Below are 16,590 nucleotides of genomic sequence, written 5' to 3' on the forward strand. Positions count from 1 at the left end.
CTTAGTGGTTAGGGTGTTGAACTCATGATCGTAAGGTTGTGGTTTCAATTCCTGGACTGGGTGATGCGTTGTGTTCTTGAGCAAAACACTTCATTTTCACGTTGCTCCAGTCCACTCAGCTGGCAAAAATGAGTAATCCTGCGACGGACCGGCGTCCCGTCCAGATGGGGAATTTCTACGCCACTGAAACCGGGAAACTGGCCCTTATGAGCCTGGCATGGCTCGAGAAGGAACACACATATATATATATATATAACTACATGTCTGTGAGTGTGTGCAAGTCTTAGTTGAAGATTTATCTGATTCTTCACTTTTTTCAAATTGTAGAAAGGAAGCTTTAACAACATATGCAAGGTCATACAATGTATTTCTCTTTGATCTCATTTACTGACATCAAATTACATATTTAGCCTAACACGTCACCCACATTTTCCAAATGCTTATTTTCAAACAGTTATATTATTTACACATACTGAAATGCTTCAAGCAAATTACAATACTCTTATACCCAAGTTAGAGTATATCAGATACCCATATATAAGGGTACTTGACGTATTGAAATTATCTCTACTTCCAGAAAGGGTATAACAATCACTCTGGGAAAAACTGAGAGAAGAGTGTATGTGTGTATATATATATATATATATATAATATATATATATATATATATATATATATATGTATGTATGTATAGTTAATCCAAACATGAACAAAGAGAAAACACAACAACGCGAGGACATGGAACAAGTATAGTGTTATTGGACACTCAGGAAAGGAAAGGAAGGAGGATTTTAATGTTTTGAGCAGAGCTCTTCGTCAGAAACATAGGAAAAGGAAAGGTCCAAGGAAGGGAAGACGGAGAAAGAAAATCGCCAACAATATATATATATATATATATATATAATCCTTATCATCATCACTTAGCATCTGTTTTCCATGCTGGCATGGCTTGGACAGTTTGACAGAAGCTGGTTAGCTGGGGATCTACCCAGGCTCCATCATGTCTGTTTTGTCAGGGTTTACATGGGTGGATGCTCTTTCAAATATTTCTAATACCAACCACTTTACAGAAAGTACTGGCTGCTTTTACACAGCACCAGCATGGGTGCGTTGAAGTGGTACGGGTGTTGTGTACATGGTACAGGTGCGTTTACATGGCACCAGTGCGGGTGCTTTTTACAGGGCACCAGCACCTATGAACCCGCAAAATTAGGAACGGTCAGCTGGAGAAGGATGAAAGGGACAAGCCTGTATGCAAGGGCAACCATGCTTTTACTTCTCAAGCACAGCAAACCATCAGGAGTCTCAGTCCCCTGTCATCCCGTCTGTGAGTCCCAACATCTGTAAATCCTTTCCCACCACCTTGTTTCATGTCTTCTTAACCCTTCCACATGTTCCCTCTACAATTAGAGGACAGTACCTCTTGATGCAACTGTCTTCATTCATACGCATTGCATATAAGGGGCTGACAGGGTATAAAGATAGGGTATTTCCATTGTAGCACTCAACCTGAGTTCTGGGCTATCAGCATTATCACATTCCAGACTGATACTGAAATTCTTCAGGTGTAAAAAAAAATCCTGACATCACAACGGTGAAACCGTTGTGTCGGTTTAGCGGAAAGTAAAATATAATCCAAATAAGGCAACGAAATACTTCAACACATCTTTAATGAACAGTTCCAACTGTGTCTGTTGGAATTCTGCTTTCAACGCCAGTTTATGTAAAAGTTTATGGAAAAGTTCAAAGTGAAGATTTACATAATATTTGCAGTTTTAGACATAAGAGAAGCACTTCATCAGACTTGCAGATTTGCATCAAAGGTGTCTTCCAGATGTGTATATGTGTGTGTGTATACACACACACATATATATATAACTACATCCCTATACACACACACATATATACACATTACACTTCTACACACACACACATATATATATATATACACAAATACATGTATATACATATTTATATATAAACATATCTTCTAGCTATCTGACTCTCTCTTTCTCTCTCACACACTCTATATATATACACACACACACAAGGACATGTCTGTACAAAGATATACATATTCATGTATAAACATATCTTCTAGCTACCTGACTATAAACATACACATATATATAAAATACAAAAATGGGACAAGAATGCAAACCATCCATACAGTTAGGTGATACAAAAAAGAGACGACAAAACATCCAGACAGACAATACAAAGAAAACTCCGAATGACCCGTCCTTGTTTTCTTTGTATCGTCTATCTGGATATTTTGTGTTCTTGTCCCAATTTTTGTATTCTTTATATATAAGAATATAGTGGCATATGTACACTTTGGTCTCTTATATGTAATTATATATTACTCTTTTACTCTTTTTTACTTGTTTCAGTCATTTGACTGTGGCCATGCTGGAGCACCGCCTTTTAGTCGAGCAAATCAACCCCAGGACTTATTCTTTAGAAGCCTAGTACTTATTCTATCAGTCTCTTTTGCCGAACCGCTAAGTTACGGGGACATAAACACACCAGCATTGGTTGTCAAGCGATGTTGGGAGGACAAACGCAGACACACAAACACAAACATACACACACACATATATATATATATATATATATATATACAACAGGCTTCTTTCAGTTTCCGTCTACCAAATCCACTCATAAGGCTTTGGTCAGCCCGAGGCTATAGTAGAAGACATTTCCCCAAGGTGCCACGCAGTGGAACTGAACCCGGATCCATGTGGTTTTCGTAAGCAAGCTACTTACCACACAGCCACTCCTACACCGGTATGGTCATTTTCTTTTTTTTTTTTACGCCAAATAAACACAAGCACCATATATTTGTTCTTCACTCATTTATTACTGTTCCTATTTTAACTCATGTTCACTGCCCGGAAGACTTTCGTCACACATCTGTGACCTCTTCAGCAACACTTTCCATCCTCATGTGAATACATGAGTTATAAATAAGAACAGTAATAAGTGAGAGAAAGAACGAATATATAGTGCATGTGTTCATTTGGCAAAAACCAAAACAAAATGACCATCCCAAAATACAAGGTATATATATATATATATATATTACTCTTTTACTCTTTTACTTGTTTCAGTCATTTGACTGCGGCCATGCTGGAGCACTGCCTTTAGTCGAGCAACTCGACCCCGGGACTTATTCTTTTGTAAGCCCAGTACTTATTCTATCGGTCTCTTTTTGCTGAACCGCTAAGTGACGGGGACGTAAACACACCAGTATTGGTTGTCAAGCAATGCTAGGGGAACAAACACAGACACACAAACACACACACCACATATATATATATATATACGACAGGCTTCTTTCAGTTTCCATCTACCAAATCCACTCACAAGGCATTGGTCGACCTGGGGCTATAGCAGAAGACACTTGCCCAAGATGCCACGCAGTGGGACTGAACCCGGAACCATGTGGTTGGTTAGCAAGCTACTTACCACACAGCCACTCCTATATATATATATTTAATAAATCTTAGGGTAGCAAAAAAAAATTTTAGAAAAATTTTTTGCTACCAGTGGTCTAGCAAGAAGAAAAAATTAGTCAATAGACTATATATTGTTCATATAAATACAGTGTACATTTAAATACATAAGAGATGGCCATAACAGGACATCTGACTTTGCCAGAAAGAGTAGTCAAACTACAAACCACTAATAGTTGTAATTCTGAAAGGGAATTACAACTATTAGTGGTTTGTAGTTTAACTACTCTTTCTGGCAAAGCCAGATGTCCTGTTATGGCCATCTCTTATGTGTTTAAATGTACATGTACACACACACATGAACATATCATCATCATCAACATTGTTTTAATGTCTACATCTCCATTCCTGCATGGGGCAGACAAAATTTATGGAGACAGATTTTTTTCTATGGCCTGATATTTTTTGCAGCCATCAAACTTCTTGTTTCCAAACAAAGTAAGAACCCCCACTTGTCTATCAAACAACAACGTAGTCTGTACACAGTTGCTAGATTCTATTGGGTACTTTTCAGTTTGAACAGCAGTTTTTTAAAATAATTTCCATGTAACTAAACACTTTTAAACTTCGTATACTGGTAGAATGTGTTTATAAAATATCTTTTTCTCTTGGCTTTATTCTGAAAATTCTATAGCTTGTAAGATATTTGTTGTTTTTTTCTTCAATTTCTGCAATTTCAGCCAATCAATGATGTCTATTGAGGTAAAAAACATTCTGTGCTGTATAAATATGTCCCTCGTTTAAGAAACAGATTGGGCTTATTTACATTTGTGAAGAAAATAAAGATACCCTTCCCCCCACCCCCACCCCTAACCCTAAAACAGATTGAAATGCAATAGATGGATACTAGGGTCATAATTATGGGTGACAATTTCATATGACACTGCTAGAAAAAACTGCCATTCAAACCTAAAAGATCCTTCTATTGTTTGCAAACTATGACAAAGTGTTAAGATGTGTATTGAAGTCCAGCTGGACTTTCACAGTTGAATGCATGCTTGCTTACAAGATCACTTGTATTAAATAGTAAGGCTGTTGTTTTTCCAAAAAAAGTGACCATGTAAGGACATTAAATGAAACACATACATATAAACATACATACATACGCATATATACATACACAAAAACAGAGTTATACATACATGTGTATACGCACACACAAGCAACAGGCTTCTTCATTTCCTGTCTCTCTTTATTTCCCATCTCTAAGTATTAGTTAACCCATGGCTATAATACAGGATGTTAGTCAATGAGGTTCATGAAGTTAGGAGTGAAGCCCTAAATACAGGGTTTCTAAAGTGAATTTCTTTATCACACGGGCATGTCTACACCTATTTACATATACATTTATACATATTGTTCAGACACATATACATTTAGAGACATATAAATGCTTATATACACACACAAATATACTTATATATACACACATATATTCAATTATATGTCTCTAAATGTATGCATGGATGTATATATATATATATATATATATATATATATATATAAACACACACAGACATATATATATACAAATATATACATATATATATATATGCTTAAATATTTATGTGTATATATGTGTGTGTGTGTGTGTGGATACACATACATGATACACAGACGTGAGCACGTGTTCATACATATATTCATAAATGTACATATATATCTACATATAACATATATATATATACATATATAAATATATACATATACATATATACATATATATATACATAAATATATATACACATATATATACATATATATACATATATATATACACATATATATACACACACATATATATATACATATACACACACATATATATATATATACACACACATATATATATATATACACACATATATATATATACATATACACATATATATATATATATATATACACACACATATATATATACATATACACACATATATATATATACATATACACACACATATATATATATATACACACACATATATATATATATATACACACACACATATATATATACATATAACACATATATATATATATATACATATAATATTACATACACACATATATATATATAAATACATATACATGCACATATATATACATATATACATATATAATACATATACATATATATACATATATATATATATATAATATATAATATATAATATATACATATACACATATATATTTTTAAATATATATATATATATATACACATATATATATGCATACATTTATATACACATGTATATATGTATATCTATATATATATATATGCACACACAGACAGACAGACAGACACACACACACATATATATACATGTATATATATACATACACACACACACACACATATATCATACATACACATATGAATCAATGTGCGTCTATGTGTCTGTGTGCATGTATGCCCCTTGGGATAAGAACAGTTTTGGGTACAACAAATCTTGTCTGTGCATTATGCATTGCTGTAAAGTGCTAAATTGCTTTTCGGTGCAATCTATAGTCATTTGAAGCTGTAGCCTTGCCTTTTTTGAGGTTTTCTTTTTGTTTTTTTGTTTTTCCCGTTTTTCTGTTTTCTGTTACCTCTACCACCGCAGAAGGTGTCTAACAGATGTCTAAAAGAATTAACCGAAATGATTTACTAGAAGTGTGTTTTATGATATTTTATTATGGCTTCAGGTGGATTTAGAGTGGACTTAATAGAAAAGACAAGAATGAAACAATGCAACAACAACAACAACAACAAAAAACATAAGACAAAACTAAAACAAAGCACGAAAAAAAAAGAGGGTGGCAGAACACAACTGTTCATGTGTTGTTATTGTTGTTGCTGTTGTTGTTGTTGTTACATTTTGTTCTGTGCCTCCTCCTCAAACTCCACCCTTTTTTTTGCTTTTACTTTCGTTTTCTTCTTTTTTTTTTTTTGTTTTTCAACGCACCGAAAAAGAATCAATACTAAATTTTTGCGGAGAACAGAACTACTACTTAAATTATTATTTTGTCTCCAAAGAATTGCTCTACTAAATCACTTAGTTGTCTGTGGTTCACTTTAGATTGACCAATTCAAAAATTTTCGTAAGTCAATTATCAATTGTTTTTTTTTTCTTGTTTCTTGTTTCATTCTCTCTCTCTCTCTCTCTCTCTCTCTCTCTCATGCTTTTTGCAGTCCTCTGAGAAGTTTCAGCGAAAGTATTACTTTGTTATAAAATTGGTCGGTTCATTTGAAAGAGGAAGGCGAGAAATAATAAATTTCTCTGATATATTTCTGTTCAAAATATGAGATGTTACTGTTGTTCTGGCTTTTTGTTCATCTGGCTGGTTATTATTATTATTATTATTATTATTATTATTATTATTTAAGGTGGTAAGCTGGTAGAACCGTCAGCATGCTGGGTGGAATGGTCAGCAGCATCTCATCTTTCCGTCCATCTTTACGTTCTGAGTTCAAATTCCCACGAGGTTGACTTTGCCTGTCATCCTTTCAGGGGTCGATGAAATAAGTACCAGTTGAGTACTGGGGATGATGTAATTCACTTACTCCCACCCCTGAACTTGCTGGCCTGGTGCAAAAATTTGAAACCGTTACTATCATTATTATCAAGGCAGTGAACTGAAAGAGTCATTACCACAACAAGCAAAATGCTTAGCGGCATTCTAAGTTCAAATTCTACTAATATAGGCATAGGAATGGCTGTGTGGTAAGTAGCTTGCTTATCAACCACATTGTTCCACGTTCAGTCCCACTACGTGGTACCTTGGGCAAGTGTCTTCTACTATAGCCTTGGGCCGACCAAAGCCTTGTGAGTGGATTTGGTAGACAGAAACTGAAAGAAGTTCGTCGTATATATGTATATATATATACTCTTTTACTTGTTTCAGCCGTTTGACAGCGGCCATGCTGGAGCACCACCTTTAGTCAAGCAAATCAAACCCAGGACTTATTCTTTGTAAGCCTAGTACTTATTCTATCGGTCTCTTTGCCAAACCGCTAAGTTACAGGGACACAAACACACCAGCATCGGTTGTCAAGCAATGTTGGAGGAACAAACATAGACATACAAACACACACACACATATACGATGGGTTTCCATCTACCAAATCCACTCACAAGGCTTTGGTCGGCCCAAGGCTATAGTAGAAGACACTTGCCCAAGGTGCCATGCAGTGGACTGAACCCGGAACCATGTAGTTGGTAATCAAACTACTTACCACGCAGCCACTCCTATATATATATATATGTGGGTTTGTATATGCTTGTGTGTCTGTGTTTGTCCCCTCAGCATCACTTGACAAATGATGCTGGTGTGTTTATGTCCCCGTAACTTAGCTGTTCGGCAAAAGAGACCGATAGAATAAGTACTAGGCTTACAAAGAATAAGTCCTGGGGCCGATTTGCTCGACTAAAGGTAGTACTTACAGCATAGTAGTCAGAGACATAAATATACACACTAACACAGACACCCATCCATTATTATTATTATTATTATTATTATTATTATTGAGTGAGAGAGCAGTGCATGCCATCAAAGTGACACTGGGGTAAAATATACGAAGCCCAGTATACCCGTCTGATAAGGGTACACAAGGCACATTCATTACAACCATATGTGCGTGACATGGTGATCTCATATCACAGCACATGGTTTCACAAAATAATGTAAATGAATGACATTGTATCTATGAGAACTGCACTCATTTACAACTATCACATGATGCTCAGACAAAGAGACATAAATATACACACTCATTAGACACCCATCCATCCATACATACATACGTGCATAAAGGTTTAAAGGATGAGGAACAAAGCAAGATGCTTTCCTGGCTACCAAGTAGGTGGTCAGTGAAAATTTATTCTAAATTAAAAATAGAAAGAGAAGAACAAATGAACATACATACTATGTTCATTATGATTATTAAAGCGAGGTCATTGCCAGTACCACCTGACTGGCCCCCACGCAGGTGACATGTAAAAAGCACCCACTACATTCTCGGAGTGGTTGGCATTAGGAAGGGCATCCATCTGGTTGCCAGCCCTCAGTCAAAACCGTCCAACCCATGCTAGCATGGAAAGCGGACGTTAAACGATGATGATGATGATGATGACACTACACACACACACATACATACAAACATATATACACATGACAGGCTTCTTTTCAGTTTCTATCTACCTGCTAAGCTGCTTTCGGCAGCCTGCATTCTATAATAGAAATCGCTTGCCCAAGGTGCCCGGTAATGAGACTGAACCCGAAGCCATGAAGTTAGGAAGCATACTTCTAAACCAAACAACTTTCCTGCACCAATAAATATCAATTGGTGTCAAGGTACTAACAAAAAAAAAAGAAAAAAAAATTAATTTTCTGTAATTCCAAGCAGGAAATGAAATGTATATAGTTTAGAGTTTCATGAGATTTTTTTTTTAACTTGGTCCAACCTACAAAAAGATATATTTTGTGTTTTTATCAATACTATAAAACAGATGTTTCAATCTATTCTTTTCTTTGAGTGGCTCTATAGCAGCTTAGCAATTTTTTTTTTCTAAATATCCTCTGACCTAAACAGCTTTTCTTACATTTAGATATACACTGAATGTCATGTGCTTTCAATCTTCAATTTTTCTAAAATTAGAATTGAATTATTCTTCAAACCTTCAGCCCTGGTTCTTGTAAAACAAGCTGCTTCTTGTAAACCAATCTAAATTAAAGCCTTCCGTCAAAATTTTACATCGATCGGTTTTGATTTTTTTAACTTTTTTTCAGTTGTCAAAATGTGGCCATACTGGGGCACCACCTTGAAAGCACTTAGTCAAATGAATCAACTTCATTGTTTTTTAAGCATGGTACCTTGTTCTATCAGTCTCTTTTGCCAAGCCACTAAGTTATGGAGACATAAACACACAAACATCAGTTGTGAAGAGGGGAGGGGGCAAACACAAACACACACCACGCACACATATAAATATACAATGGGCTTCCTACATATTTTACTAAATTCATCATCATTCTGCCTACAATAATTCACAAGAAGCATGTGGGGAGCATTTTCTAAGGGTTTGTGACAATCAATGCAATGACTAATTTCTGTGTATATATGTGTGTGTGTATATATAATATATATATATATATATAATATATATATATATATATATAGTTACAGATTGAGATAGGGGTTGTAAATGCAACCCTCCATGGGATAACATATATCCAATATACTGCTAGTGAAGTACCCAACAAAGTTAATACATAAATGTTAAGGATTGCGATGCAATCAATTCATTTACTGTATTATATGGGCAAAGGTAAAATGATTTACCACAAATTACTAATACAAGATAAGAAAATGGAGAAATACATCTAAATCAAATAAATCTGGTAATTGATATTTGATTTAGATGTATTTCTCCATTTTCTTATCTTGTATATATATATATAATATATATATATATTATATAGATGTATGTGTGTGTGTGTATGTAGATAAAATTGCATGTCACCTTTCTACTGCTTTCCTCCATCTTCCTCAGTCAGTTTCAATTCCTTCCCATTCCTTTTCCAAGGTGTTTCATATATATATATATATCATCATCATCATCATCGTTTAACGTCCGTTCTCCATGCTAGCATGGGTTGGACGGTTTGACCGGGGATCTGGGAAGTCAGAAGGCTGCACCAGGCTCCAGTCTGATCCATATTTATATACACACACACACTGTATATATATATATATATATATATATATATATTTATATATACATACACTAGCTGAATGACTCAGCATTGCCCGGGTTACTGCTATTCATATTCTTCAGATTAGTAAACAATAAATATAAGGGCATAGTTACATAATTATTTCAAAATATCTATATTAAAATAATAATAATATATTAAGAAAATATCCATATTGTAATGATAATAGAATTTCAAACTTAAAATCTGCTGATGTTGTAAACAATCTTCATTGTGCAATTTTTTGTGGCTGTTGAAATGAATAAATTGTTGCTACTTCCAAGTTGCGAGCAAGCAACATAAAGTTGGCGGTGAGAGAAGCATGTAATAGAGAGATCAAGTCCAACTAGCTTCAGGGATTGACCCTTATATTTTTTAATTGAAATACCAAAACTTAGTTTGACTGGAAACTGAAGCATTTTAAATTCAAATGGAACATCTGTGGGCGTGAGAGAAAGTTTTGGAATAATGGACAAAATGATACACATTTTGTCCATTCCACAGAATAAGAGTATACTGGAGAGCATTATAAGAGGGATGAGTCTGTGAAACACGTTTAAGTTTGTTATCTTGAATAGGAATGAGAATATCATGATTTTCATGAGGATCACCTACTATAAGGATGGCTATCTCATTAGATGTGGGCTCATTAAAACAGTATAAAATGTCCTTTACTATAGTTTACTATAGACATAACGAATGTGGAAACACACACACACTCACAGACACATACACTCATACACATGTGTACGTATATGTAGATGTGTGTGTGTGTTTAATTGCCTGAGGCCTAACATATAAAAATTATCACACATAGAGTTGCACAGACATACAGTCTGAGATACACTCACATACATATACTAAGACAGACACAGAGACATACATTCATGCACACCTCAGGCATATCTCTGTCCCTCTGTGTGTGTGTCTCTCTCTTTAGATGCGTGTGTTTGTGTGTGTGTGTGTGTGTGTGCGTGGAGAGAAAGTGTAGACAATGGGTAGATGACACTCAATGAGTGTCAGTTGTCACAAAAATGTATGTGTATTCACACACACATACAGTTACATACACTCACATACACACTCATATAGAAAATGTGATGTTGTTGTTATCGTGATCATGGTATAAAATGTTGTTTACGATACTTGACCAATGGAAAGATTATAATGTTAAAAAATGTCTTAATGCAAATATGTAAATGAAAATAAAGTTTATTTGATAGCTGAAAGATTACTGAATCTTTTGATAGCCTATATCTCAAAATCAGCAGCTAGGTTTTCGAATGCATAAGGAACATACACAGACACACACAAGCTCTGCTTTATATATTAGATATATATATATATATATATATATATATATATATATAGAGAGAGAGAGAGAGAGAGAGAGAGAGTCCCTTTAGGTATAAAACAGGTAAAGATTAGCAGCAGGAAAGGCACCTGGCTGTAAAACAATGCCTCATTGACGTATATGTTTAACTCATGCTAGTATGGGCAAACAGACACAAAATCTATAAACATATATATACCCTAATCTTTGAAGCTACTTCCTTTTAACAGCCACCCCTCATTCTCAGTATTATCTCTTCTCAAACTAACCCCGACTTTTCTCTCATGAACTATCACATCTCTTCTGTTGTCATACCTCGCCCTTAACACCCTCTCATATCTACCACCGTTGTCTCTTCCACCATCTTTTTCCCCACTCGTTACATTCTTCCCTAGGTATTCTCGGTTATTTGTGCAGTATTCTGTCAGGACAGTCATCAGAGATTTAATTTAGTGTGTACATATATACTAATTATTTTCTTGGTTTTCCTCATTCAACTGTGGCCATGCTTGGACACTGATGTTTTAAGGTTTCAGTTGATTGCCAACCCCAGTACTTCTGTCTAGAACTTCTTTCATTGATATCTATATATTCAATGGCTAAGACCACTCTGAAGCATAGGGATGTAATGAAGATGGAATAGATACTTCAAGGTATTTTTGTTCATTGACTCTGATTCAGCCATCCAATGCTGATGTACTAGTGTGTACACACACACACACATATATTGGTTGTGTGGTAAATAGCTTGCTTATGAACCACATGGTTCTGGGTTCAGTCCCACTGTGTGACACCTTGGGCAAGTATCTTTTACTCCTCGGGCCGACCAAAGCCCTGTGAGTGGATTTGGTAGACGGAAACTGAAAGAAGCCCAACATATATATGTATATATGTGTGTTTGTGTGTCTGTGTTTGTCCCCCCAACATCGCATGACAACCGATGCTGGTGTGTTTACGTCCCCATAACTTAGCAGTTCGGCAAAAGAGAACTGCTAGAATAAGTACTAGGCTTACAAAGAATAAGCCCTGTGGTCGATTTGTTCAACTAAAGGTGGTGCTCCAGCATGGCCACAGTCAAATGACAGAAACAAGTAAAAGAGAAAAAGAGTATCTACATACACACACAAACTTAAATAAATGACAAAGAAACAGGAAATTATGCAATTTAATCCATTAGCTTACGGCTGTTTCTGCCATAAGATGATGTGCATCTTATAGCAAAAATAGCCTTAAGCTAACTACATGATTTCCTGTTATTTATCTGATATCATATCACATTTTGTACTCAATGCTTTATTCTGAAAAGTATGTATATTGTATTCTAACAGCACATTATTAGTCTCACTATGCCTAAGCAAAATATTAAAATATATACACATATATATATATTTAGATACATGTATATATAAATATACATATACTGAAATTAGGTAAACAGAAAAAAATTTATAGAATATTGCTTTATATATTCACAGACACACAGAGAGAACAGGCCACTAATTAAGATTACTTTTAGATAACAATAATTAGCTGATAATATAAGAATTGCTTGAATGTATTGGACCCGCTAATTTTGATATCACAATATCCATGATTATAATCAGATCCTAGTCTTTCTTACTTTTCTCTCTCTCTTTCTCTCTCTCTCTACATATATATATATATATATATATAAGAACCAAAAATCAGAGACAGGTAAGGGAATAACAAACCAAGTGTATTAGTTTGACACTCAGGAAGAATGGAAAAGCCTTTGATGTTTCAAGCTTATGTTCTTTACCGGAAAAGAATAAGGAAAGAAAACAAAGAGAGAAAAAAGCAAGTCTGGATTCAACAGTTTTCCATGGAGTGGTTGGCGTTAGGAAGGGCATCCAGCAGTAGAAACACTGCCAGATCAGACTGGAGCCTGGGGCAGCCTCCTGGCTTCCCAGACCCCGGTCAAACCGTCCAACCCATGCTTGCATGGAAAGCGGACGTTAAACGATGATGATGATGATGATGATACATATATCTCTCACCATTTAATATCCACTTTTCATGCTTGCATTGATCAAATGAAATTTGTTGAGGCAGATTTTCTACCAACATCTAGACACCCTTCCTGTCACCATCACCCACGTATTTCCAAGCAAAGTAATATTTCCCATGACCAGATATGTTTTCTGTGAAAGACTAGAATGAAAGACCATCACTTGTGTCATGATGATGATGATGATGCTCTTTGAGAGACATCAGGTGATATGAAAACAAAGCTGCATACAGATAAACACACACACACACACACATACACATACATATATATGTATAGAGTGTTTGAAGCTGAACCCATTCATTCCAATAATGAATTCCTGAAAAAAAGACTAATTTGTGATTTCAAAAGGATTATTTTTGTTTTGTTTTGAACTAATTAGGCTTGGAAACAACTTGTAGAATCTTTATTGGATTTGTACCAACTTTGTATTAGAGGATTGTCTTTGCTTATATATTTTCCTTTCCTTATACTATATATATATATATATATCTCTCCTTTTATGTTTTTACTTGCTTCAATCATTTGATTGTACCCATGCTGGAGCACTGCCTTCAAGGGCTTTTTCTGACTCAAAGAAATTGACTTTGACTTATTTTGTTGGTCTCTTTTGCCAAACCGATATGTCATGAGGATGTAAACACACCAACATCAGTTGTCAAGCGATGGTGGTGGGGACAAATACAGACACAAACACATAACTATATATATATATATATATATATATATATACACACACGACAGGCTTCTTTCAGTTTCCGTCTATCAAATCCACACTTCTCCAAGGTGTTGTGCAGTGGAGTTGAACCCGGGACCACGTGGTTGAAAAGCAAGCTTCTTAACAGACTCATGCTTACAACTAAGCCACACGTGAGACAAGCTTCCACAGACACTCAAAAAGTACTTATGAATCCATGCTTTCACAGGGATTGAACTAGTAAGGTTTGAAATCAACTGCTCAACAACCAAACATCCACGTCGGAATAATCTTCACTACGATTAACAATTATTAACAATTGTAACACGTTACTTACTTTTCGGTGTAGTTTTAGTTACATGTTCCAAAATGCTGTAAAGGTTGGAAGATTCTGGAAAGGAATAAACAATAAAAACATAATTTTAAAATTTGAATTTTCATTTGTATTTATACTTTACAAATTTCTGAAATGAAAGAAAATATAATGAAATTAAGTAATATATATAATAAAAAAAAAAGCTCTAAGGAAGATAACTTCAAGACATTTCTTCAGAGTTGCCTCCCCTGCTAAATTAAATTTTATTTTGTTATCAACGTTTTGCTTAAACTTCTATGGTCGCATGGATCATATGGAGTGTTTTCAATGGCCGGATTCCCTTCCTGTCGCCAATCTGGTTTTCAGATTGACCAGGCATATTTTCGTGAACGATTAGAAATGCTTGATGGTGACGCTACTTTATAACTGTCACATAATGTCATGGTTAAGAGAGAGAGACCAACACACACGCGCACACACACACATAAATATGCATACGTGTGTGTGTGTGTAACCTATATAATAAATATATAAACAGAGTTAATTTTAGCTATTTTTCCATAGATTGAAAAATAATTAACAACCTCAATCGATTTTTAAATCCTGTTGGATTATCATCAAAGGCATCTCCATGAATTTGACCAATCCCAGAGAAGAAGGCAGCCAACCTGTCTATATACTCAACAATTACACAAGCTACAGAAAACAAGGGCTTCTGATTTTCATACCATAAGTGTTAATACTTTATTTAATATCAAAGACCTGTCAGCAGGGATCTCAGGTCACAGAGTATCAAGTTATGATATGACATATGTAAGTTATATAGTAGATATGTATACAGTTAATTTAACCGTTTTTCTGTAGATTAAAAAAACTGATGAACATACTTAATCGATTTTCAAAACTTATTGGACTCTTATCAGACACCTACATCAATTTGGTCAATTTCAGAGAAGCAAGTAGCTAATCATCATCATCGTCATCATCATCATCATTTAACAACTGCTTTCCTTGCTGGCATCGGTTGGATGGTTTGACTTAGGTGTGGCAAACCCGGAGGCTGCATCAGGCTGCAATCTGATCTGGCAGGGTTTCTAAAGCTGGTGGCCCTTCCTTACGCCAACCACTCTGAGAGTGTAGTGGGTGGCTTTTACGTGCCACCAGCATGAGAGGCAGTCAGGCAGCACTGGTATTGACCACACTTGAATGGTACTCTTTACGTGCCACCAGCATGAGAGACAGTCAGGTGGTGCTGCACTTCATATAATCACCATATATATGTATGTATGTATATTTGTAAAGGTAAGTTCCAAGTATCAAAGTGTAGGAAGCTAGTAAGTCTCATGTAGTCCATAGAAGGTATAAAAAACAACTTTCAGGGACAATAGTGGCTTATTGATGTAGAAGGTTGTAAATTTTTCCCATGTCAAAGTCCGATAAGCTGAAAAAATTGTTTTAAGGCTTACAGTTAGCAGCAAGGGTTGCTGTGTAGGAGAATAGAAATCCAAAATCAAGGAATGGAGTAGATAAAATCCAGGCTACATATGCTTCACAATGAGCAGATCCTCAGAAGTAGTATTTATCCAAATGAGGGGTAATCCACTAGCTACTCGTTAGGCCAAAAATACCATAATCAAAAGAAGCTTACTTATCTATCTATCTATATATATATATACTTTATTCAAAAGCAGCAGAAAATTCAACAAAACCTGTTACTCTGAGTTTCACGTTCCCGTTCGTCGGACAGATTTTGCTAGAATCATGAAACTCAGAGTAACAGGTTTTGTTGAATTTTCTGCTGCTTTTGAATAAAGCATATTACTCTACCACTGGTATTTGAGTACTCTTTTTTCCACCTTGTTTCATCTTCATGTGTTTACTCCAGTATATATATATGATTATATATTTATAGAGAAACACCCAAGTACCTCATTTTCATTTATTAATTACTTCAGT

At 35.2% G+C, this 16,590-nt stretch overlaps 1 protein-coding gene across 4 annotated transcripts in view; it reads right to left on the minus strand.

The window, feature by feature from the left end:
* Positions 1 to 16,590, minus strand: part of LOC115220533 (conserved oligomeric Golgi complex subunit 1) — a 264,126-nt gene that overhangs the window by 222,897 nt on the left and 24,639 nt on the right. For all 4 annotated transcript variants that reach the window (XM_036510123.1, XM_036510124.1, XM_036510122.1 and 1 more), the window contains exon 11: positions 14,656 to 14,709. In XM_036510123.1, the coding sequence (XP_036366016.1) occupies positions 14,656 to 14,709 (54 nt within the window). The remainder of the gene's footprint in view (positions 1 to 14,655; positions 14,710 to 16,590) is intronic.

Source organism: Octopus sinensis, linkage group LG16 (genome assembly GCF_006345805.1).
Source record: "Octopus sinensis linkage group LG16, ASM634580v1, whole genome shotgun sequence".
Lineage (NCBI taxonomy): Eukaryota > Metazoa > Mollusca > Cephalopoda > Octopoda > Octopodidae > Octopus > Octopus sinensis.